The 27,908-nt window shown below is 32.7% G+C and overlaps 1 protein-coding gene across 7 annotated transcripts in view; it reads right to left on the bottom strand.

Moving 5' to 3' along the window:
- The window catches only part of FER (FER tyrosine kinase), a 484,379-nt gene that overhangs the window by 231,425 nt on the left and 225,046 nt on the right, over nucleotides 1-27,908 (bottom strand). For 6 of the 7 annotated variants that reach the window (XM_032274891.1, XM_032274885.1, XM_032274906.1 and 3 more), the window contains 3 exons: nucleotides 19,168-19,260; nucleotides 10,155-10,358; nucleotides 5,368-5,490 (listed from right to left, as the gene is read on the bottom strand). In XM_032274891.1, the coding sequence (XP_032130782.1) occupies nucleotides 5,368-5,490; nucleotides 10,155-10,358; nucleotides 19,168-19,260 (420 nt within the window). The remainder of the gene's footprint in view (nucleotides 1-5,367; nucleotides 5,491-10,154; nucleotides 10,359-19,167; nucleotides 19,261-27,908) is intronic. The other variant, XR_004267831.1, reaches the window with a different exon arrangement.

Consider the following 27,908-nt stretch of genomic DNA (forward strand, 5'->3'; position numbering starts at 1 on the left):
TTTCTGGTAAAAAGCTACAATTACAATTATTGAATTTAAGCTGGTTGTCTAAGGTTCAAATTAATTGCACTCTGCCTATCTAACGTACATTTTTTTTTTTTTTTGACATAGAATTTCACTTTGTCACCCAAGCTGGAGCGCCGTGGCACAATCTCGGCTCACTGCAACCTCTGCCTCCCAGGTTCAAGTGATTCTTCTGCCTTAGCCTCCCAAGTAGCTGGGATTACAGGTGTGTGCCACCATGCCTGGCTAATTTTTGTATTTCTGGTAAAGACAGGGTTTCACTAGGTCAGCCAGGTTGGTCTCAAACTCCTTACCTCAAGCGATCCGCCCATCTCAGCATCCCAAAGTACTGGGATTATAGGCACAAGCCACTACACCCAGTCTAATCTACATTTAATTGATTTACTTTCTATTCAGAAAGAGGTTTCTTTCTTTAAAACATCTAAATATTAAGAAACACCACATGTTCTCACTCAGGCGAGTGTTGAACAATGAGAACACATGGACACAGGGTGGGGAGCATCACACACTGGGGTCTGTTTGGGGGAAACAGGGGAGGGACAGTGGGGGGTGGGGAGTTGGGGAGATATAGTATGGGGAGAAATGCCAGATATAGGTGATGGGGAGGAAGGCAGCAAATCACACTGCCATGTGTGTACCTATGCAACAATCTTGCATGTTCTTCACATGTTCCCCAAAATCTAAAATGCAAAAAAAAAAAAAGAAAAGAAAGAAAGAAATACTAAACTTAACAAAGCAAATAACTTCTACAAGTGCCATTTAAATGTTAAACTAGATGACTTTAAGTATTTGACCAATCCCTATATTTTAGCTCAAACGCCAGCTTTGCCTATCCAATAATACTGTTCAATAATTTTTATTTTTATAGAAACTAATAGTTTTTGATATGTTAAAATCTCGTTCAAGTTAACATTTTATAGAATGAAAGAGACTTCCTCAAACTCACATTTGTATTAATTAAAATAAACAGTTTATTTAAGCCTGTAAAGTCTAGACTCAACAATCTGGACAAATAGATAGTGGTTAAGAATGCAGGCTCAGGCCGAGTACAGTGGCTCACGCTTGTAATCCCAGTACTTTGGGAGGCCAAGATGGCGGACCATGAGGTCAAGAGATCGAGACCATTCTGGTCAACATGGTGAAACCCCGTCTCTACTAAAATCCAAAAAATTAGCCAGGCGTGGTGGCGCATACCTCTAGTCCCAGCTACTTGGGAGACTGGGGCAGGGAATCTCTTGAACCTGCGAGGCGAAGGTTGCAGTGATCCAAGATTGTGCCAATGCACTCCAGCCTGGCAAGAAAGCAAGACTCCATCTTCAAAAAAAAAAAGAATGTGGGCTCAAACCCCAGGTCTGCCTCTTATTAGTTCTGTTTTTTTGGGGAATTCACTTACCATTTTAATCTTTAGCTCTTCATTCATAATACTTTATAGTAATAGCAACAATAACAGTATATGAGTTTAACAATTTTTATTAATATTTTATAGGAATATGTGAGGTTAAGTGAGATAATGCATAGCAAAAGCTCAGCAATTACCTGGGCTCGTAGCAATTGCTCAGTGAATTCAATCCTTCAGCAAATATTTATTGAACATCACTCTGGGCCAATGCTTTTTCAAGACACTGAAAATATGCTACACTAATTGTTAAATACAATTGTGGCCCTGTGGAACTTATTTCAGTTGGGGAGAAAAAATGATAAAAAATACATCATATAATATAATGTCACTTAAACATAACCATGATGAATAGAAATAAAGGCAGAGGAAGGGGAGCAAAAAAAAGGGTTTGATGTGTTATTTTATACATAGTAGTCAGAGACAGCCTCTCTGATGAAGTGACATTTGAGTTGAAACTGACTTAAGTAAAGAACAGGTCATATACATGTCCAAGGTGTTTGCTAATACAAGAATGATGATAATGGGTGATTAATAATCCCTCTTTACAACAATTTGTTCCATCTTCCATATCATTACAAAAGCTTTGGAGACAGTGTAGAAAAAAATCAGGGAGAGGGATGGGTGGCTCAGGCACCCACTAGTTTTAATACAGTGAAAAAGTTAAACAATTTAATTCTGTCTCGTTTTCTGTACCTCTGAGTGAATACGCATAAAAATATGAAGATAAGTTAGACATTACTTTGGCCATTCTGTCCTCAAGTTAGGTATCATGATGATAAACTTATATTTTTATGGTTTAGAGCAGAGATAAATGGGAAGAAAAATAAATGGGAAATAGAAATTACAATGAAACCAAAGTGGAATTCTTTATGCAGGCTAAAAATGAAGTCTAGCAAGATAGAAATTAAATATTTTATAATACATTATACTTATATAATCAAACGTATCAACTTCTTACACAAATTAAATCAAGAAATAGATTCAGGTATAAGAGTACACATAACTCAAAGGAAGATATATAACAGACACTACCACCATAACAGTATCCATATCAATTTGTTATGTATTCATAGCTGAAAATTATCTAACTCACAGCTTCTGCTTGGTGATTTTCTATTAAAAAAGTAACATGATCCTTTAAATCTAGTGTATAACATTTACAACAAACTGAGATCATGATTTGCATATTTCAAATATCAGTACTTTCAGTTAGATTAATAGCCAGATATACATTAAACTTCTACCTCATAAAACAATCATATATAACCTTTTAAACTTCTACAGCATCCAGTAGATATTTATTTTCATAGCCAGTTCTATCAGATGATGAGATAATCAACTCCAAAGTGTTGGGAGTTGGAAAAACATTAATTTACCATGTAATAGTCCAAAGAATCTATTATTAAGGTTTTATAGAAAATTTTATATTGTAAGGAGTATAGCTTTATTTGAAATTTTGTATTCCTATTCAAACTCATATCTGCATTGTTATTTCTTTCTTTAATGGATTTGGTCTCCCAATTTAGACTTGGCTAATAAGCCTGCAGCAAATGCAGATATTCGGTTAGCTTGTGAAATGGGATATCAGTGTCTCTGAATTCCTATTTGTATACTTTGTTAAACTAATCTGGATGAAAAATATCTTCCTGAACTGAAGTTTACTCATACTGATACATACTAGAAGTGAATCTCATACTTCCACATGAATAATTAAGCATACAAAACTCTTTATTTAGAGACAGGGTCTCACTCTGCCTAGGCTGGAGTGCAGTGGCACAATCATAGCTCACTACAGCCTCAACCCCTCAGGCTCAAGCAATCCTCCCACCTCAGACCCCCAAGTAGCTGGGACTACAGGCATGTGCCACTACCCTCAGCTAATTTTTGTATTTTTAAGAGATATATACTTAATTGTAACCTAGAGTGCCAGAGGGAGAGCAGTGATGATGAAGAAAGAGATGTCAAAGATGACCCCTTAATTTATTACTTGAGAAGTTGGGTATTTGGTGGTATCATTTATTTAAAAAGAAATAACACATTTTGCAGTTAAAAGTGATAAGCTCAGTTTGACGTGGAAAGTAGAACAATTTGAGTTCCGGAAAAGAGAAATCTGAGTTAGAAATATAAATTTGCAAATTGTTGATGTATAAATAGTAAATAAAGCCATGAGACTAGATCACATTGACTAAAGAGTAAATGTCTTAGAATTCTATAACAATCACATTCATTTAGAGATGAAAGAGGAAATATTAGAAGACATATATATATATTATACACATAAAAATCTGTTAATTTTTTTATTTTTCAACAATTTGAATTAGATTTAAACACTGTGAAAATTAACTTATCGGGCACAAGGTAGAATTTTCAAACATGTCAGAGTTTCATTTATCTATTTGTATTTTTATCATCTTAACCATTTTTAAATGTATAGTGCAGTAGTGTTAAGTATATTCATGTTGTTGTATAATCACAGTTTTTTTTAAGAATGGAGTTTAAATTTATCAATGTAAAATTTATCAATGTAAATTTATGAATGTAGCCTTTCTAAAGCAATGCCTTCACATTTATTCTACCTTATTGGTACGGCATTAGTTTGCTTTCTTTAGTGGAGTAGTCATTTGTTATTCATTACCAAAAACAGTGATTCACACATCTTTAATGAAAAATTAAGACGCACCAGTGACAAAACTTCAGATATCAACATGCTCAAATCTTAACACTTTTTAATGTATATATATTTGCTTTAGAATAAACGTGACAACCTATTTCAGAATGAAGAATAATTTTTTATGGTTTTTGGTAATTAAGGGTAGAAAATGAATAGAAAAACATTAACAAAAAATAGGCCAATTTCATAATTCTAGAAAATTGTTGAAGAGCCAGTTCCTTAGCCAGAGAATTAGACTGTTTAACAAGCAACTGTCAAAATCTTCTGTGAGAGAAGTATTAAAGGTCATCGTCTCAGTGAAGATTCAGTAATATAATAAAAGTACATATATAGACATTATTTCCCAGATGAAAACTGGAAAATAAAATGATTGTTTTTTAAATTTCCAAATCGCTAAATCTGGACCATGTACCAGCATTCTTGGAACTGGCACTTACTTCAAATTAAAAGCAATACCTAAATGTATAAAAGTCATATCAACAAATATTAATCTACCAAGTTGTCTGGTTTTCCTATTTCTACACCGTTCTTCATATTAGACGGTCCTGAAAGGAAAGAGCTCTTGCCAATACCAACCCAACACCCGAAACATCAAAAGTGCTCAGAAACTAAGTCAGATCCATTGTTCCACTTTGGTTTAAGTCCCAAAGATTTTACCTTTAAAACACAAACCTTCCACATACCCATTTCCTATTGAACAAATCTTGTAAAGCACATGAAAGTGGTGTTTTCTGTGATAGATCTTAGAGGTAAAAATGACCTAAGACAATCTGTTATCCAACTAGCTGGCTCCACATAGACAAGTTCTGATTTACTGCTTCTGTGAAGAGTAGTCAAGTTTTTAATAGTTCCAGTATCTTATAATACATTGTAAATGTAGCATCCCAAACTCAAACTCTAATTTATTCCTAATTGCTGGACATTTTCTTTGACTTCTACAACTTAGAATCTTTTATAACCTGAACCTTTCAAAGTATGAACCTCATAAAGTGAAGAAAAGCCTCAAGTCTTTGAAGAAAAACTAGGAAAGAGAGAAAAAAAAAAAAACTATTTGTATACTAGCAAATACTGAAGAAGAAAGCAGCCCATCTTAATAAAATCAAAGAAATTTCATGTTTCAATTGTATTAGTAACAAAAGCCAGAAAAACAAAAACGAAATTTTTTTTTTTCTGATACCAGCGAATAATCTAAGAACTTTATCTACTGTTGGAAATGTTAACTCACCAAGAATTCTTTCACAACAAACACAGAAAAAAGTATATGTGCACTTACCTTAGGAATAGGATTCAGCAGAACTACACCCGATTTCTTAGTGATGACCTGTTTCGTTGTATAGTGATGATCTATAAGTTGAGGAATGTTTGAAAACCCAGTGCCCTCAAATCGATACATGTTCTGGAGAGAAAACAATAAGGTAGAATAAATATGAAGACATTGCTTTAGAAAGGCTATGTTCATTGATAAATTCCATTCTTAAAAAACTATAATTATACCACAACATGAATATACATAACACTATGGAACTATACATTTAAAAATAGTTAGATGATAAAAATATAAATAAACAAAACTGATGTTTTAAAATTCTACCTTGTGCCAGATAAATTAATTTTCACAATGTTTAAATCTAAATAAAATTGTTGAAAAATAAAAAAATCTAACGAACAGACCTGAAACCCATTTTGCTAAAATGCTAACCACAGAAAAGAAAGCATGGGATACACCTCAGTTAACAGACAAGATACATGTTTACACATGTCTACATATGTGTTCCATTTGATAAAACTTTCAATATCAAAAATAATGTCAAAAGTATAAGGAAGGATATCCAATCTGATGGTAAATATTTTAATACATCTGATCATTTATTTTCTATTTGTTGATACAGCATTAGTTTGCTTTCTTTAGTGGAGTCCTCATTTATTATTCATTACCAAAAACCCTCATTCATACATCTTTGATGAAGAAGTAAGATGCACCAGTGACAAAACTGCAGATATCAACAAGCTCAAATCTTAATACTTTTTAATTGCATATCACCAGGCAAGCTGCCATCTTCCCAAACTCCTCCAAGACCTCTTTTCTCTTGTTTTCATATTTCAGATTGGTCTGTGGGTAGGTTGTCATATGGATAAATTGATAGCAATAAACCTGGCAAATCAAAAATATCCTATTGGCCATATTTTTTAATGCAAGAAGCATTGCAATGCAATGTAACAAGAGCTTCCAACTTATAGTTCTTATAACCAGGAGATATATACAGATACAGATATGGGAGTACCCCCATTTTAAGAAAACACTGTGAAGAAATAAGAATGCTTAAAACTGTCTAAATTCCGACATTATCTGCATTACTGGAAGATTACTTTCCCATTTTAAAGTTTAAAAACTGAAAGCTCTTTTTCCATACTATAAAATAAAAAAGATTCAATGTATCAAAATTTAATTTACAAAAAACTTTTTAAATGAATATGTCTGTTTCATCGAGTGATGAACAAACTCTCATTAGTTTTCTTATGGAGTATAAGTCAACTCAAGGAAGCTAGTGTTTCAGTCAGTTCAAAGCAGTTGTTAATACATTGCCTAAAGAACTTTTGTACTTAGTAGGTAGATATCCTATGATATATTAGCACTGATGCTTAAGAACATTTCACACTGAAGGTACTAATATATTTCTATTTCTAATAATATATGTTCTAAGTGTGTAAAACACTGAGCAAGGTCTCTCAGTTTCTCAGCTTGTTCATTGGTGAAACAGAGATAATAGTTCTATCTCCTCACAGAGTAACAGTATGGGTTGAATAAGTATTAACATGCAAACCACTTTACCCAGTATATGGTATGTGTACTGGCACACACTCAATTGTCAAATCACCAGACAAATAATAAATGTTAATGGACATTTAGATTGATTCCTATCTTCGCTACTGTGAATAGTACTACAATAAGCATAGGAGTACAGGTATCCCTTTGGTATGCTGACTTACTTTCCTTTGGATAAATACCCAGTACGGGGATTGCTGGATCATATGGCAGTTCTATTTTAGCTTTTTGAGAAATCTCCATACTGATTTCCATAAGAATTTACTAATTTAACATTCCCACCAACAGTGTATAAGAGTTCCCCTTTCTCCACATCCTTGCCTGAACTTACTATTTTTTGCCTTTTTAATAGTAGCCATTCTAACTGGGATAAAATGATAACTTATTGTGGTTTTAATCTGTAATTCTCTGATGAGTAGTGACACCGCGCATTTTTCATAATACCTATTGGCCATTTGCACAGCTTTTTTGAGAAATGTCTCTTAGTATTTTGTATTAAATGTTGTATTCGATGTCTTGAGTGCACATTTCTACACTGCCTTATTGTTTTATTTAATTTCACAACCTGCAAAGTATGTATTCACTGATTTGATTCTCACAAAAACACTTTAAGAAATCAACCCCCTTTATTTCCTAGACCACAGAACAAGTAAGGACAGAGCTGGGACTGAAAGCCAAGTGTTCTGTCTCCAAATTCAGTGCTTTTTTTTTTTATTGATATACTATTTAATATTTTCCTTCTTCTAAAATCTTGTATTACTTTATATCCTCCTCTCTTAGAACACTTGTTGCCTCATTAATTTACAGCTTCTATAATATAAACTCCTTCATTAGAATACAATAGGTACTCATTATATATGTTAATGAATTCCCCCATTTATTGACCCCTTCTAGGCAACAGGTATATGAGGAAATAAATAGAATAATTTTAGCTCATGGAGGATTTACCTGCAGAATAAAAAAGAATTAAAGCTGTCAATATCATCTTAAACTGTTTGCAACTGCTTGAGGAGCTCAACATTATATAGCAAAAACTCACTAGAATAAAATTAGGCCACAGAAAATCTGAGGCATTTACTTAAAAATAAATGTTCTCATCTTTAACAGAGATATTTGAAAAATTTCAGTGACAGAAGGAAACCAGATAAAACCATGAAGTGAGAACTTCTAACATCTTATTTTTAGCATATACTGTTCATTTTAGCCACTTAAAACAAAATGCAAATATTAAAAACAAGCAATAATTTGCAAATCGACCCTTTCCTTTTTGTGTCTAAGAATGCTGATTTAAATTATTATAGTTAAATTTTAAACTGGAAGTGATAAAAAAGATAAATATTTCAGTCTAATATAATGTATATTTCAAAAATAGTTACATTTAGAGCCTGGAAAATAAAATGAAACATTCATTTAAGTTGTGATTAACAAATTTATATTTTACCTACAATCTTTCCTTTTACAATTCTCATACCATGTAATAAATATTGTCAACAGGGTCACAAATTGTAATAGGGTAGGTTATCTACATTCATAACCTAAAGGCATATATATACAAATTACAAAAAGAATTTGCCAAGGAAATAAAAAATGGCACACTATTAGAAACTGCATAGTTTCCAAAACAGTAGGTTAGATACATGAATGTGGGGAAAAAATGATTATCAAGTTGAGGTCTGAATGCTATGCAAAATTAACAAATAATGATATTTGTGATAGTGGAAATACTTTAATGGATATATTTCTTTTAACCCATTAGATGGTATCTACTTTCATTTAGCTATAATTACTAGATGTAAATGTACTAAATGTCACTGAATCCTACACTTTAAAATGATTAATTGTATGTCATGTGAATGTCAGCCCAAAAAGAAATGCAGAGATATATTATATATATATATACATATATATGCACACACATATATATATCTTAGTAAGAGGTGCATGTGCATGTGTGTGCACACATGTGTGTGTTTGTGTGTGTGTACATATACTTGTTACTAAGTTATCTAAGCCCTCAGCTTCATCTAATGATCATGGTTCAATTTTTAAGGCAATTAGTATCACACAAGTCTCTAGACATAAACTGAAGTCCTTCAGATAGCAATCTTGAAAATGCATGCCATTTGAAATGATGGGAATGGAAATGATGGGAATGGAAAACAAAGAGAGGCATCAATTCCTTCATGTGCCAAAAACACTGAAATACCTTAGTGGGTAAAGTTAAATTCTGAAATTACGCTTCATCTGTTTAAGGCTCAATAAAGAAATGTAACAAACATAGAAAGTAGTTTAGCAATACTTAAATTTCAAAAAATAAATTAGCTTTAGAGTAATCAATGTTAATAGATTATTTTTAATTCTTCATTAATTTCTATTTATTATTAATGCCAATAAACAGCTTATATATAAAAGAAGAAAAACTACATATACTCACTTATTTCAAAATGACTCTACAATGCAGAAACAAAAGTATGAGTTGTAAAAATTGACAAATTCAATAAAAATCAGATATCTATATTTTGAAAATAATATTTACTTCCTATCATATAAAGATACAGTCAAATTCCAATTAAATATGAAATGAATGAGTAAGACTTCTAAAGGAAAATTTGAAAGGATGTCTTTACGTAATAGCATACAAAAAGTACAAACCAAAAGGGAGGGTTGATAACTTGGACCACACTAATTATAAGAAAGGGAATAAAATGGTAATTAAGAATAAAAAGAAAAGAAGAGAAAAAAAAAAACCTTAATCTTTAATGACTCAAAAAACCAATTCAATAATCATCCCATTCATTAAGAAATTTCATTATCACTATTGGGTAAAAAATTTCTTAAAATTATTTCATGGCACCATTCTGAAAGCAATTCGAAGCTCCAATCTCAAAAGTACAAGTTTCATAAACTTAAGTTTTTCCTGAAAAAAAAATTTATGATAATCACATTAAGTTTTAATTTGAAATATCTTTAATGTTCAAATTTAACAACATATTTTAAATAGCTATACATTTTGGTTTTATAAACACTATTTTAATCTAAAATATTACTAAATACATGTTTCTTTAAAAGTATTTAAATGTTAGTAAATTTTGAAGTACTATATTTAAGAAATTCAGAAACAAATAAGTGCTAAATTTCATGTTTTGCAGGCATTAATTACAAACCATTCATTATTTTAATATAATTTTTAAATGAACTACATCAAAATATACATATGAACTAAACTGGAAACGTACATCAACATATTGTATGATAAAATGTCTCCTCTGTCCATCAGAATATACAGAAAGGACATATTCACCAGGTTTCCCATGACTCTCTCGCACCAAGAAGTCTCCTTGTTGTTTTAACAGTTCTTGAGCTTCTATTCTGGGAATTGCACCATGGTACCAGTCCTGTTCTGCCAGAGGCTTCTCACTGATGCAGATCATATCAGAAAACTTAAACAAATATTAAAAAAAAAAAACTAAATTAGAGAAAATACTATTTTCTAATAAAATTCATAGCAAATATAAAGGCTTCTTACAAATGTTCCTCCCTTTAATTGACCATTAAAACTTATACGATGAACCTAAAACGTTCATAATTGCTAAAGAAAATATCTTTTGAAGTACTGGTGCTTAAGTTTACCACAAATACATATGCTTCAATACTTTATCTATCATGCAAAGGTAGATACAATATTAGCATTTAGAGTTAGCATGAACAATTTTATTCACCATGTCCTAAAATAAATCTATATATTAAATTTTATCAGCCAGAGACGTTATGAAGAAACAGGGGGGAAGTAACAGAGAAGTGTATCACAAAACAACTTAATTTTTATGTAAATAAAAAGCTGAGTTCTTTCTTTTTTATATCATTAACTGTTGATCACAGAGGTCGTGAGCAGTGTCACATGTTCCAGGAACACTATCTCAGGTTTTATTTGATGCTGCCTTGCTTCTGTGCCTTCCTGTCCTTATCTTCACACACCTGACTTACCTCTGCCACATAGCTGGTCCTGCTTCTACACAGCAATGATAGATAAAGCCCTGGGAGAGACAGCATCACTGAAAACCACCAACATACAATTACAAACACATAGCAAAAATAAGGAAAGGAAGAGTTATAAACCATAAGCATGGCAGGGAAAGCAAATTATCTGTTATTTTAAGAGGCCAAATGCTAACACCAAGGCAGAGATAATTAAGAGATGACTGTATTTCCTTGAAATCTGCTGAGAGTAGATTAAATCACACATTTTCTGATTACAATTAAAAATGTTATTGTTGTTGTTGTTGTTTTTATGGCACATAGGAACTAAACTGTCCCAGATAGAGAGTACTCTGTGGATAAGGTGTAATAATTTGCACTAACTTTTAAGGTTCTCAAAATACAATATGGACAATGCCTCATGAGAAAGTAATTTATAAATTGGAAAAATCAGAATTAATAAATAAAATAAAATATTAATAAATAATAAATAAAAAGCAAATATTCATATATGAAGTTTTACAGGCTGATATAAATTCTATGTAGGGCCAAAGTATAGTAATTTTGTAGTAAGTCAAAAATAGTTTTGAACATAGCCTTCATTGTTTTGTACTACTGAAGAGGCTCAAAACTTGCTGCTCAAAGTTCTATTTCATATTATCTAAAACCCATTCTGTTAGTTAAAAGAACAAAACAAAACAAAACAAAAAAAACTTGAAAAGTCCCAAACAGACCTCAAAGAAGAGTCTACATTCTGATTCTTACTCCTTCCACTTGTATTAAATAACATTTTTGAATTTTTAAAATATATTTAGGTTGTGACTATACATGGAAATTTTGGTAAACTCTTTCGATTTCTCTGCAAACTATGATAAATATTATTACATCATATTTATAAGATGAGCGTTTATTTCAAAAAATGTTATAATGTATTCCCAAATATTGTTTTAAAGAACAAACTACCTAAAGACCTACCCACAACTATATGAAGTAAAAGAATATTGCTTTTAAAAACAAACACATAATCTACATGAAATTAATGTTTCTACGTCTACTAATACTAATAATTTACAATTATTAAAGAAGTTATTAAAAAATCAAATGTTTTGTCTTTAGAATCAAAAATTTTATTTTAAAATTTTATTACAGGGCATCTAATTATAGTAAATTCTGAAATTTTTATTATAATAGAAATATTTCTGTCTCAGCAATAGCAAAAGTGCTTATTTAATCAAAAGCTATTATTGAATATAAGAAATTCTATGCAACATCTTTGCAAAGGACTTATTTTTATCACTGTCTCTCAAAAAGGTCTACATAACAGGAAAGTATCCCAAACAAGGATGCTACATATTGATTTCTTGTCCTAGCCGATCTATCCTTCCAAATTTTGCATTTATTTCCAACTGAGAGAATGCAGAGTTTGATGAACTAATTACGGTTTAGGTATATGAAGTACAAAAGCTCAGCCAGTACTTTACGAAATTCATTTAAGCATATGATGAAGAATATGTTTGGGGGGAAAAGCCATACATGTTTGGGAGAAAGTATCTGAGTGTTGCTATGTTTTCAAAAAACTGAATAGTAAGGAACTTACATTGCTATCTCATAAAGATCACACTTCAGTTCTATAGGCTTCTTAGTTTATTTGGGATAGGAAAGGAAGCTCAAAAATCTGTTATTCCTCATCCCCTATACGACAGTGTTATGAAATGTAAGCTGAACTTACTGTGAGTGTATATACACATGTATATACACACATACACAGGGAAAAGTCACACATATTCCTTGTCTGGGCATATCAGGTCTTTCAAAGGCTTGTCTGGGAGCACTGGAAGGAATATTTTTATCAATAGGATTTCAATGAAATTCCAATACAATTTTACAAGCTTGATAATAATATACATAGGATGTATCAACAACAAAACGCAATATCCCAGGAGCCCATCATAAGGACATCACATGAAAGGAAGCTTTTTACCTCAAACATTCCCATCTTTCTCAGCCTCAGGAGACAGGTTTTTCTTCTTTGGTAAATTATCTGAGATTTTTTGCCAAAGATATGGGGGTGGAAGGGAAACCTCCTTTTTAAAAGTTACAATCAATCCAGTACATTCAATAAGCTGTATTTAGTAAGTTCTGATTGATTGAGCTAGCTGTTTAGCCAGTTATTTTCCCTAGATTTTGTTCCTACAGAATAGTTCAGCAAAAACATACTGGAATTAGTGAAATTAAAGAGATTATTTTAAATGAAAAGTCAATAAGGAGGCAGCACTAGAAAATATTTTTGGGGGGGTGGGAAAAAGAGATTACTTTTTCTCCTTACCTAGTCCAGGCTAATTCTCAAGTACGTAATGAAGATTTATATACCTTTACTCAATCATTTGAGTAACAAGGTAAGCTTCTTTTTAGAAAGCAAAACAAAAAGTGTTTTTTTTTTAAGTCTGGTCTGGATTCTATTAAAATTAATTACCCAATAAACCATGTTGAAAAAAGCAAAACAATAATAAAACAGCATCGGAAATATACAAGTAAACTCCTTACTGAGCTTGAATAATCTAAATAAAACTTCAACGTTAACATTTTTAAATTCTGAATTTTTAACAACCATAAAAATGACATTTGTCTTTTCTATTTTTATGTAAATTTAGTTATTAACATTAATTTAATAGTCTAACAAGTTATTCCAAATCTAGTTTAGTAATATACTGGAGTGACTATGAGTAATTCACAAGATCTTAAATATTTCTCAAAAATTCTGTAAGACTCAGCCAGTAGCGTGGCCAAGCGGTCTAAAGCACTGGATTAAGACTTGGCTGGGCACAGTGGCTCTTGCCTGTAACAGCACTTTGGGAGGTCAAGGTGGAAAGACTGCTTAAGTCAGGAGTTCAAGACCAGCCTGGGCAATATAGTGAGACCCCATCTCTATAAATTTTTATTTATTTATTTTTGAGATGCAATCTTGCCCTCTCACCCAGGCTAGAATGCAATGGCGCAATCTCTGCTCACCGCAACCTCCATCTCCTAGGTTCAAGTGATTCTCCTGCCTCAATCTCCCAAGTAGCTGGGATTACAGGCACGTGCCACCACACCCAGTTAATTTTTTTGTACTTGCAGTACAGATGGGTTTCACCATGTTAGCCAAGCTGTTCTCGAACTCCTGACCTCATGATCTGCCTGCCTCAGCCTCCGCAAGTCCTTAGATTACAGGGGTGAGCCACTACATCTGGCCCTAAAAATTTATTATTTTTTAATTCCATAAGACCCCTTTCATTTTAAAGCTATATATTACTTAGAAATTTTGGCAGGACATGAAAAATCAAATGTTTACAAAAGATGGGAAACACTGATCAACTCAATGTGCCTGATGTTGGTAAAACTTATTTTCAGTGAAAGGGGAAGTATAATCATAGGTAGGAAAGTGTATTTTATGCCCTTCTAGTTTGATAAGTAAACATAATTTTTTAATTTGTACAGATATACTAAATGTTTAATATAAAATGAAAATAAAAAATAATGTTCTTTCTTCCAGTTTTTAAAAAATTTCTAAATAGTTATAGTTTGAATCTACTGAATTAACTTTAAAATAATGAAAAATAAGACGTTCTGGGTATTTGTACCTCAGGATCATTTGTGTGCAGGTTAGACAAACAGGAATTAGCCTGTTTGTCTGAAGTATTCTGTAAATAAGTTAAAATAGTGGTTCTTTCTTTGGCACTAAATGACTAGCTATAATTCTACAAATTCTTATTTTTTAGCAATAAAGCTGAATTGGTAATTTTTTCATGTACTGACAGCATTAACCAAAAAAATACTTTACATAGTATTTGCATTCTATAACAAAACTAGCCATAAAACTCTTATTCATAAATTTCTTAACAATTTTTGGTACTACAGTATTTGAGAATTTAAATTTGTTTGGTTTTCAGGTAACAATAAAACTGTTCTCTAGCATAGTAACTATACAGAATCACATGCTAATCAGAGATAAGCATTAGTATACAATTCTTCCTAAAACTTATACTAAACAAACAAAAACAAACAACTCAGCCAAACTCAATTATCAGGTTACTTCCACAGCTTCCCATTTCCTGGATTGTCCTTTTGTACCCCTTCCTGGGTCTTTGATAAGAGACACTATCTTTAGCAAAATTTTCTTTTAACTTCCTTTCTAACAGTTCTGCTTCCTTCAGTACCTTCTGGTTTCCTCCAACTTCTTTATTGCCGGCTCTTTAGTTCCCTTTCTCATCCTTTATTGGTAATGACATGCTTTTCTCTCTTTATTATTTCTACCCAGTTACTTTTCCTATTGTGCCTGTGTCTCTCACTAATCCTCTTTCATCCCTTTACCACATTTTTGCTATAGTTTTATTTTTTCAGTATCAAATATTCTTTCCTTAAGCTAATATATTTTACATATAAAATGTGTCACAATATCAATAAGAACACATTTTCATCAATTAACTATACTCGATGCTAATATCTTATCACACATTTAAACTAATACTACCATATCATTACACTGTGTAAATATGCAACCATATTTCAGTAAATTTAAACATTTATCATCAAGTTGGGATTGCCTATGTAAACTATACTACCAGTCTGACACCTGATCTCTGTCACCTGTTTTAAGCATCTCAACAAACATATAAACAATAAATTTGCTCCTTTACAGTACAAATTATACAATATCAATCTCAATAAGTCCTTTTAGAAAATTACATGTGATACTGCAAATGATTCAAAACTTGCAATTAATAGAATAATATTTAATTTTCCTCAACATGACAGAATTCAGTGTATAAGAGTAATATAATACAAAAAAACTTTATTTTTCCTTGTTAATCACTCTTTTACATCTTAATGAACAGGGAGGGAGGTAAATTAAGACTTTAAGAATAACAGAAGACAGCGCAGATTTAAAACGTATACTATCTAACCTGAACTTAACAACATGCCTTTATTAATAGAGTACAAGGCCACTTTTCTAGACTCAAAGGAGAACACTAAAAAATGCAAGCAGTTTGTGTTATGCACAAAAATAGTTACATTCCCCTAAGCCACTGGTGGAAGCCAAGCATCATAACACTGTATTATAACTGATGTACAGCTTAACATAACTGAATGACATTTCTAAAAAGCAATCAAGCAAGCAAGCAAATCTTACAATATTACTCTATATAAAAGGAAGCACATTTTCATTTTCCAATATTTTGATTTTCTAAATGCTAGTACAAAGTAATTCTAAAATTAAAATAACATCTATGCCAACATAGTGTATATGAATTTTAAAGAGACTGCTGTTGAATAATTTAATAATTCTTCTGATATCTATATAAATAACAAATCATTTGGACCAAAATGTGCTTTATTTTTGTTTTAAAGAATTTTTTTCAAAGAGTGCTACTATCAGAGGTGCATTATTCACTAGATATATCAGTGATACAACTAGTATTCGTGACTGGGCTGTAAGATGCAACAAGTGATTTGCTCAGCCACTCATTATACAAATTCTACAGTAGATAGATGGCCCTAGAGAAAGGACAATATTCTTGACATGACTGGAACAGATCTCATTAAATATAATATGATTTAAACGACTTTCAATTGAAATGGACCCTCATGATTGCAGCAAGCTTTAACACCTCTGGCCTTAGCTTCAGAGGCAGTCTCTGAAGGATAGTTCTCAATGCAAAATTATAATCTCCTTAAGATGGGAAGAAGCTAATGTGAATGTAGTCTCAGTTGTCTGAGATACTACTAATAGTGTTTTTAACCCCTTTAGTACACTGGAAAGGAAAGCACATACTTGTAGCTGATATAACATATTAAAATACGATTCTGATCATAACAATAAATATTAAACAACCGATGACATCAAATACAATATTCAGTTAAAAATAAATTCAACTATCAGCTAAAGCCTTAAGTTCTTTCTTCTATCAAGATTGTTGATCTAAGTGTTCCATTAGACTATCTTGAAAGGGAGCTCTACATTTTAATGATACTGTTAAAAACAGGCAAATCAATATGCCAATCAAAAAAAACCCATTATGATTAATTCTTATTTCATTTTACTACCTATAATACATTTGCTTTATTTTATCTAAAATTATGCGTTAATATTCTAATTTTTGTATATTTATTTGCATAAACAGTGATTCATATCTGTTGCATTTTAAAGATTTTAAGTTAAATATGCTTCCATATGCAAAAGAATGAATTTGAACTCTAAAGGAGACCAAAGAAGGAGGATCACTCGAGCTCAGGAATTCAACACCAGCCTGGGCAATGTGGTGAAACATCATATCAAAATAAATAAATAAATATAAATAAATAAATAAAATAAAATAAATTTGAACCTGTACCTCACTCCATATACAAAAATTTAAAAACTATAAAACTCTAAGAAGAAAACGAAAATGAATTATCAGCATAACCTTGGATTAGACAACTTTTTTTTTTTGAGACAAAAGCACACAGTCAAGGAAAAAATAAATTGGTCTTCATCAAAATCAAAAACTTAAGAATGCTAAAGGACATTATCAAGAAACAGGAAAAAAATCCAAACAGTGAGAAAAATATTTGTAGATTATATGTATAAGGAGCTTATTTTTAGAATATATACTCTTACAACTCAACAATAAATAAGCAATTTTAAAACATGCAAAGAATAGTAATAAACACATTTCCAAAGAACACATATAAGTGGCCAATAAGAACATGAAAAAATGCTCAACATCATTAGTCATTAGGAAAATGGAAATTAAAACTACAGTAACATACTACTTCACATCAACTAGAATGCTTATATTGCGAAAAAATTGAAAATAACAAGTGTTGGCAAAAATGTGGAGAAATCAAATATTCATATATTGCTGACAGGAATAAAAAATGGTATCATTACTGTGAAAAACACTTTCACAGTTCCTCAAAAGCTGAAATAGAGAATTACCATATACCCAGAAATTCTACTCCTGGGTTCACAATCAAGAGAACTGAAAACATATATTCATATAAACTTATGAAAATGAATGTTCATAGCAGCATTAATAGCCAAAAAGCTGAAACAACCAAATGTCCATCTGTTGATGAATAAACAATACGTGATAAATCTATACAACATAATATTACTCAGTCATAAAAAGGAATGAAGTACTATCACACTGTTTAACAGGAATGAACCTTGGAAGAATTATAAATGAAAGAAACTACATACAAAAGGTCACATATTGTATAATTGTATTTATGTGAAATATCCAATATAGGTAAATCCATCAGGATCAAAATTAGACTAGTAGTTGTGGGGAGTGTATACACAGGAGTACTTCTGTATTTAAGGGAAAAAAATCTCCTTCTCTAAACAAAAAGAAGACCTAATGCTTTAGAGAAATGCGTCTATGTGTTTGTTCATGTGTATCTTAGATGGCCAAGCGGCCTGCTGTTTCTAAAGATTACTCATACTCTAGCACTACTGTGATATGCCCAACCCACGTTTCAATGATTAATCTATCATACAGATTTCAATTTTATAATCAAAATGTTCTTTAAAATATGAATATACATATAAACAAATATATATATATATATATATATATATATAGAGAGAGAGAGAGAGAGAGAGAGAGAAAAAGTCTTGCTCTGTCGCCAGGCTGGAGCGTAGTGGCATGATCTCAGCTCATTGCAACCTCCACCTTCTGGTTTCAAGCTATTCTCCTGCCTCAGCCTCCTGAGTAGCTGGAACTGCAAGCATGCACCACCATTCTCGTATTTTTAGTAGAGACTGGGTTTCACCATGTTGGTCAGGCTGGTCTCGAACTCTGACCTCATGATCCACCTGCCTAAGCCTCCCAAAGTGCTGGGATTACAGGCATGAGCCACTACGCCCAGGTAAATAAATATATTTTTAAAATATAGAGTAATTCTTATTGTAAAAATGTTATGCTTCACTAGAAAAGAACTGCTTATACTATTCTCCCAATAAGACCCCAAAGTCCATAAAATGTTCCTCATAATTATTTGTATATAGTACACAAATCCTATAATTCAAGATTATTTCTGTCTTGCCTATGTTAACATTACATAGGGTTTTACTATACGCATATACAGACAGATTGATATGCACACAAAAAGATTATGCACTTATCTTTCCATCTGTAAGTACAAATTTATACATACACACACACACACGCGCACACACATTCATTAATATATCAGAAAGAAGCTAGACAATGACCATTTTCAGTAGCAAAGAAAGTTAATCCTACTTACTGCTGAAGAGCCCAGTGCTGATTTTGGAGACCTAATTATTCCAGCAATTGAATGACGAATAGATTCAAATTTTGATAGCCTCTCCTTTCTTTCCTGGAGGGATTAAGAAACAAGGCTTCAGCAACAGTAAACATCCAATATGTATATATATACATCCAATATGTATATACATTTATGTATTTAGGTACATATCCACGGCTTATCCATCATGTCTTCCAACTAAATAAAATATGAACTTCCTGACATTAAAGATAACCAAATACACATAAACTCTATGACATTTTACTTTACCGACCCCTCAACAAATGTCTTGATTTAGGGGAAAGAATAAGAAAAAAATAGAAATTTATATAGAGATTCATAAAGAATTCATGCAGATAAAAACAAGAAGTGCAAAGAAAATTCACAGAAAACCAAGTACTAAATAACACACACAAAAAAGAACACAAGGTATAAGGAAACTACCTAACATAGAATATTTCAGATAGCACTATAGTTGTGAGGGGATTTCAAATAAGAAAAAATAATCACAAAAAAAAAACCAGGAAGAAAAGTATATGGAGCACATTTTTTAAAAGTGAATTTCACTTCAATACCTAGGAAGTTTCCCTGAGATTCACATGATGATGATGACCATCATGATGATTCTGATGATGAGGAGAAAGGCAGGTGGGAGGAGGATGAAATAAAATAAGAAGGTAATGACAGACCTACCTACCACCAATCCTACCAAATCCAGATTGCTATTTGCCAAAAACGCGTATTTCTAAATATCATATATCATAACGAAGAAAACTTGTCCTAAAATTTCAAATCTTTAGATCCATTTTACAAACATAAGTGAATGGGGTAGGTAAGAGAATGGAAAAAAAAGAGGGAAAAAAGAAAAAATTCAAAACTAGGACATAAGAAAGACACAAACAGCAAAGCATGTGTGGTTTGTAAATTTTCCAGTGATGACCACATTTCAACTGCTAATCAGCAGCAGACAAAAGAAAAAGTGATCCTTTTGTCAAGCACACTATTTCTGTATGTCTTCCAGCAGTAGTGATGCTTACGGAAAACAACTAAAGCAGGCCACAAATAACATCTTGTTTCTTTTGTCTCCAGTACCTAGGATATATCTCTGTAATACTAAATGTAGACATTCTTGGCCACATGCTTTCTCCCAAAACCCTTCAGTAACATCAAAACAAAACATTTTCTAGTGGGTAATACTAAAATTACCCAATGGATTAAAATTATCTAATGAATAGGTCCAGTTATGGGATAAATAAGACTTTAAAAATTGCTCCCTTACATTAAGTTACAAAACATAATATATTGTGTGTTAGATGGGATACAATTAGTGAAAATACCTTTCCATATGAAGTTTCTTTTTAGATAGGTAGGCCTAAAAATATATTATCAAAAATAATAATGAGACCTTAAGTTTTATATAGCAATAATCAAAATGCAAATAGGGTTAATAAAACATTCCAACCAATGCCAGCTCATTTGCTGCCCAGATTTCTACAAATAAAACATGAAACTCATTTGCCATGTAGTTCCTGTCTACATAACATCTAATATCAGCTTTAAATTACAGTCTACCTAAGAACACATCACTCTGTGCTGAGTTCATTGACAGGTTGATTTTTACATCAAAGGATCAACTGGCTACTTTTAAAAATCAAAATTAAGGCTGGGCACGGTGGCTCATACCTGTAATCCCAGCACTTTGGGACGCCAAGGTGAATAGATCACGAAGTTGAGAGTTCAAGACCAGCCTGGCTACCATGGTGAAACCCCATCTCTATTAAAAATACAAAATTATCTGGGCATGATAGTGCATGCCTGTAATCCCAGCTACTCAGGGGGCTGAGGAAGGAGAATCGCTGGAACCTGGAAAGCAGAGGCTGCAATGAGCTGAGATCGTACCACTGCACTCCAGTCTGGGTGACAGAGCAAGACTCCATCTCAATCAATCAATAAATAAAAATTAAAATTAAAAAACTTCCTTTCAATTGCCATGAATGCAGTGCCTAAATTTGCTTGTAGGCCTGCTGGGCTGGAGATGATATACTCATTTTACTTATCTCAAGTAATGGCAAGCTACAAAGAGCTTTTTCCAGATAAAGGAGGTGTAGGAATTAGTTCTGGCAAAAGGATGGCTCCCTCACAATGGAAGTAGTAGGGGACTGATGAAGGGGTAAAAGGACAGGAAATGTTTTTAAATAATACCTGATATTATGAAATAATATTCTGATGAGATGCTCAGAAAAAGTGCTATAAGTACAGCTATAAGTACATGCATTGATCATTAATGGAAACCCCAGAAAAGAGTTTCATGGTACCAAGTTGGCAATCAGTACTTTCCTTAGAGCGCTTAGTCACAGTTTGCCTGAGGTACCCTTAGAATATGAACCAATGAGAAGGCTGATCATAAAAGGAACACTTTTTTTGTTGCTGTTAATAATGAGTCTTTAAAACAAAAATCAAATATTATTTCTCACAGACTTATGTAAATAAACCCAATCTAATAACATTCTTGGACAGAACAATGAAAGTGATTATTTGGCCCTGCAGGAATAGCCAGCTACTTATTAAAATCAGGAGGCAATAAGAATCAAGAAAAAGATAATATTAATGCTCAAACTCCAGGCTCAGTGCCAAATATCTTAGGGGCATCTTATGCAAAACAGCCATAAAATTCAGAGGGATTTTGTGAGAAATAAATACAGGGAAATTATAACCCCAAAGAAGACTGTTTTCTGAAAAAAATTCTACATTATAGATCACTCCATAATGTAAAAGAAATACTGAATCAGTATGTCCTACATTTTTAAAAATGCATTTATAAGTTAACAAATAACTTAAGGTTTTGAAGATGCTGATTTGCTGAGCACAATGAAATATACACAGTTTCTATTCCCATCAGGTCAAAATACATAATTTAAGTATTAAAACAGTTTCTAAATGATGTATTTTAGCAATAGGGTTTCTGACTAAAAGCAAATCATTTTAGAAGTATTCACTCCCTAGTAACTCAATTTGTCATGCTGTCTTTTCCCTTTGATGCTTGCATATTTAAGAATATTTATTAAAAGAAAGACAACCCCCTTGCTAAGTCAAGCTTATTCATTTTCTGAAATAATGAAATTAGACACCAAATGCACAAAAGAAACATCTGAATGATTAAGATCTTGTTTAAAACAACAATGCTAAGGAAACCTATAATATAACAGAATACAGTTTGGTGAGATTCAGGTTGTAAAATGTCTTAAATTATTCTTTTTGTTTTCTTAAATGAGATGTCTCTAGGGAAATAAGGCCCAAGAAGAAGGATATAATTAGCTCCTGTCCTATTCAATAGTCAGTTCATGTTCCATGGTGCTTTTCCCAAATGTGTGGCCAAAATGGATAAACATATTTTTTAAGACTACTTTCTAGAACAGTTTTAGGTTTATATCACAAGCGGGAAGAAGGAACAGATTTTCCCATATGTTCTCTGCTCCGACACATGCATAGCATCCATTACAAACATCCCCCTCCAGTGTGGAACCTGTGTTACAACTGAGAACCTTCACATCATTATCACTCAGAGTCCATAGTTTTCATTAGGGTTTGCTTTTATTGTTGTACATTCTGTGGATTTGGACAAATGTTTAATGACATGTAGCCAACACTGTCCTAAAAATCCTCTGTGTTCTGCCTATTCATTCATCCCTCTATCAAAATACGTTTTTTTGTAAACTATCCAGTACTACAAGATGCACACCAACCAGCTTCTTGATGAACATCTCATTGATTTAACAACTCAAGAGAAGACAGACTTTGCTCAGTAAACAACCATGTAATTTGTTTTTATGAAAAATTATAACTATTACAAATTAAATTATTAATGTACCTTAACTAAGATTCTGCTTTTAGTACAATTAAATGACATAATAATACAGCAGTAAATTTATCCATTTGCCTTAAATTAACAAATTACGAGACAAGGAATACCTTATAATAAGAGTGAAAGTATTATTTAATTAAATACCTCAAGGTCTAGCAATCGAGGTATTTTACCAGCTTCAGTCACCTTGAAATTCCCAGCTTTTCAGACATATTTTCAGACACATTTTCCATCTTCTCCACTAGATTCTTATTAACGAATGCCTCATAATTCCAAGATCTGGGCCATCTCTGAGACCATCTGTTTTCTTGGCTGTGGGTCATATTTCTCTATTTCTCACTTTTTGGTGTGTTGTATAATCTTTGATTGCAGGCCAGACAGTTTGTGTAAAAGAACAGTAGAGTCTGAATTCAAGAATATTTTCCTCCAGAAAGGGGCTTACCCACTCCTTTCTTTGTAAGGCTGCTGGAGAGCTGGAGCTGTAGTTATTTAGTTGGGTCTAGCCTTTGCTGCAGTTTTAGTTTAAATCAACTGCCACAGGCTTCAGACAAATACTTTGAGAGAGATCAGTTTTCCTTCATCTAGTAATAGAGCTGAGCCAAGATGAGATTCTAGCATCCTCCCTCTGTTTCAAAGCTGATCTACCAGCTTTAGGAAATACAGGAGATCTCTACCAGCTTTACGGCCTCTTGGGTGGGGGATGGAAGTCTCTTTGCTCTCACTCACTACTTTATGTACCTAAGAAGACAACTTTCAGCTCTAATACCCATTCCCCAGCCTAGTCTTGGTGGGCCATTGCCCTAGACTGTGAAGACCCAGCAGGTCAGCATCTTCAAAACCTTACAGAGAATCAGTTTGGAAAGGGGCTCTTATATTATTTTGTAATAGAGTGCTCAGTTCTTCTACCTGAACTCCTCCTCATCCCCACAACACACACACCTCACACATCACCTTTCTGATGTGTTGCGGATTTCATCTGAAGTATCTCTCTCAAGTTTCCTTCTTTGATCTCCTGCTTCACTCAGTGAAAACACTTGGGTAAAAGCTGGTGGGTAGACAGTGCTTTGCCCTGTGGGTTAGGCTCCTCCGGATTCTAATCTGTCACATCAGCCTACACTTGATGCTACAAATCTGTTAAAAACTTTTGAGAATTCATCTGCTCATACAGCTCCACCAAGGATGGAAGTAATCATGGGTCTATTTTTTCCTATAAAGGCCTGTCACTTTCTGGATGTTGGTTTATTTAGGTTTATTTCTGTCCTTAGCTCTCTGATGAGGCTTTTAAAAACTATTATTTTGTAGCTTATTTTGGTTGTTAGGTAGAAATGATGGAGACATCTTTTGTTACTTTCCATATCCAAACTGGATATAAATTTCATATGCTTTTCATTAAGGCCAGTTATTTATTTAATACTAGTCATCATTTTACTTTCCTTTATTTATAAACCAGAAAAACACAAAAACACAGTTTATGGTTATTCACTAAAAAGTCCATCAAAAAGACCACTAATTTGTCAAAAGCTACAGATTTCATTTTGACTACCATTTCCTACAACAGTCAATTACTACACAGTTAAAGGCTACATTCTTCAGAAAATAATTTAACAAGTTAAAGGCCAAATGTCTCAAAAGTATGATGTCTTATTTTGTGGGGTTTTGTTTTCCTTTACTCATGGCTTTCAGGGGATAAGAAAGATTAGTTTTACGGGTTTTGTATTTGTTGCAGAGGACCTCGAAAGGACACAATAAAGATTACTAAGTACATATCTCATTTTTGTAAATGTTTTAAGTTTCCAACTTTATCTAAAAAGTTCCTGAATGGTTTTAATGTTTAGTATTCTTGTACTGCACATGCATCAATAATCCTCTTATCTGCTCAGAGCTCCTTTTGTTACTGGAACTAGTAGCTGGGAACATTTAGAGTTTCAAGGCCTCAGTCAAGATTTTATTTATTAGAATGGAATAAGAAATGTAAAGACTTAAAAGAAAATCCTAAGATTTAATAAAAATATAGAAAAATTTTAAATTTAAAATAAAGAAATATAGTGTTTATAATACTGGACCTCTATTATCAACTAATAAAATCCAACCAGGGGATGCATTTTAGAAAGAAGTCAGATTCTGAGTGCTTGTCCCACCCTCAGCCTCTCTGAGAGAAACTGTCACATTACGGGACATTGGTATGTCCTGCCTAAAAATGAAGTCAATACAATAGAAGATAGAGCTGAGAAATATGAAAACAAATTCTTGGCGACATGGTTTGAACTTCTGTGCATATCCAGCATGAGTGGATAAACTCTTTTTCGTTTTAACTAATCCAACATGGGTAACTATTATATAGAACTCATATAGCAGGCTTTCCTGGAGTATCTATTATTAATTAAAGATTTTCTTTTCTTTCTTTTTCTCTTCTTCTTAGGAATTTATAATTTTTTTACTTTATATATATAGATATACATACATATTATTGAACTTTAGGTTCTGGTAATAAAGATTTTCAACAAGCAACTTCAAATGTCACAATGGTCACTAACAAAACAATATACTAACTTACATTTTTAGGTTTCAGAAACATTTAATTTTAATAGGAAATCTTTTGATATTGAAATACGTTAATGTAGATTAGACATCCTTCATAAACTAAACACATGTTGTGATAATTATTCTCACTTATTCCCATTAATTTAACAGTTTCAGCATATGACAAAACAATTGCTCAAGTATGGGAAAACCCTAGTTTAGACAGTTATTAATAGATCATAGTACAAAAGGTTCAGTAGTCCCATAGATTTTAGAAGTGCACAGTTAAACAAATTTAAACAGATTCATTAATGCAATATGTCTCAGAGCCTTAATAATGAATTACTACTTGCATCTTTTGGGAGAGAAAATATTCTACAAAATACACCTCAAAAGATGCTGTCACAAAGCTTTTGATCTGTAGGGGTGGGAGGGGAAACATGTTTGTCCACTCTGTATCAGTCATGGCCTTTTCTTAGACACTATCATCACATGGAATAGCTCTAAATTAAAGCTTCCCTCTTTTTGGCCACAATGTCCTATCCCATCAGTTTGCTTTCAACCAGTTCTGCTGTAACCATTTTTCAATCTCACTGGAACTCTTAAGTCTTGGAGTCTCCTCCTTTCTCCCAATCAATCATCTTCTCCTTTCTTCTCTCTTTATCTAACTTAGATACCATGCTACATCATTTTCAATGATACTGTTACCAATACTCTAAATTCCCTTGCTATCCTGTCTCTTAGGTGCACCCATGTGGCAAAACCCAATCCTGGATGGATCCAACTGTTTGCTCTCTTTGAGCTTGTACTCAAGCAATTAAACATTGTTACGGAGTATCACATGATTACTAACTTCAAATGGGCCCTAAATATCTGGCCAACTCATTTCTTATTCTCCACTGTCATTGTCAACCATTTCAAACTTTTCTTATGTCTAAAACAACCTTTTTCCATACCTTCTAGCTTCTTTAGAAAGAATCTACAAAGGTAGGAACCTCTTCATCTTGCCTTTTCAAAGCTACAAACCCACTACTTCTCTATTATTATCTCCTTCCCTTTTTTGAAACATGGAGCAGATATCTCCCATCTAAGTATTACCACTCTACTTACCTTTGGATCTCTTCGCTTCCTGACCTCCCAAGAACCTTACACCTTACAAGAACCTAACAGATCTCTGAGGTATTGTCAACCATCCCTTCTCAAATGGTTCTTTCCCATCAGCCCCATCACTGTCTCCATTTTCTCTACTCCCACTCATTCCTCACTCTGCTCTTATTTGGCTGTCACCCCATAACTACATCAAAGCAGATGTTGTTAGAAAACCAACAGACTCCATTTCACCAATCCAACATACATATTTCTCACTTCTCTAACTTGACCTCTCAACAGAATTCCACTCTATTGATCACGTATGCCTACATGAAACATTTATTCCCCTAGCACACTCTCCTCCAACCTCTCAGACTATACATTCTCAGTTTCCTCAACAGGCTCACCCTCCTCTATCAGGTCATTAAATGGTAATGTGATTCTAGGCTCTACTGGTTCCAGATTTCTTCTTTTCTCACTCTGTACTTTCTCACTAAGTAATCTCTTACATGTCCCAAATTCAATTAACACCTGAACCAAGTCTACTCACAAATTTAAATCTGCAACTTACACTTTTTCCATTGAGCTCCAAACTTGTATGTTGAAACATCCATGTGACTTCTAGTTAGATATCACAAAAGACAGATAAAAGTCAACATAATGCTAAATTCATAATTCCCAAACCTGGCCTTTTATCAGTTTCCCATCTCAATGAATGGTACTAATATTTCTGTTATACAAGCCAAATATCTGGAGGCCCAAGCATGCACTTACAATATAATCTAAGCTACAAGAGGGCAGGGGGATTTATTGGTTTTTTAACTCAAATTATTAAAATATTAAAATAAATTCTATATATTAATGATGAAGTTAAGCAAGGCAGGAGCTATTAGACCTCATTTAAATAGTAAATACAAGGGAATATATTTACTTGAACTATTGCTTTGTGCTAAGAAACCTCAAATGACACATAAGAAAAAAACGAAATTAATGTACTCAAAACTAACCCAAGTCATTCCAATTACAGGTAATATTTTAAATTCACACTGATTTTAAGAATCTGTAGTTATCCTTATTTAAATACCAGGAAATTCTCAAAAACAACAGAAGAATACTGTCTTGGGAGTTAAAAGACACTTTCCTTTGCATTTTTCAAAAAGATTAATTTTTCCAATTATTTTATTTTGAAAACTAGTTTGTTGTGGTTATAAATAGCTCAGAGTGTTAATACAGAGAATATTTAACTTCT

Source organism: Sapajus apella, unplaced genomic scaffold, assembly GCF_009761245.1.
Source record: "Sapajus apella isolate SASKATOON/1434 unplaced genomic scaffold, GSC_monkey_1.0 scaffold1, whole genome shotgun sequence".
Lineage (NCBI taxonomy): Eukaryota > Metazoa > Chordata > Mammalia > Primates > Cebidae > Sapajus > Sapajus apella.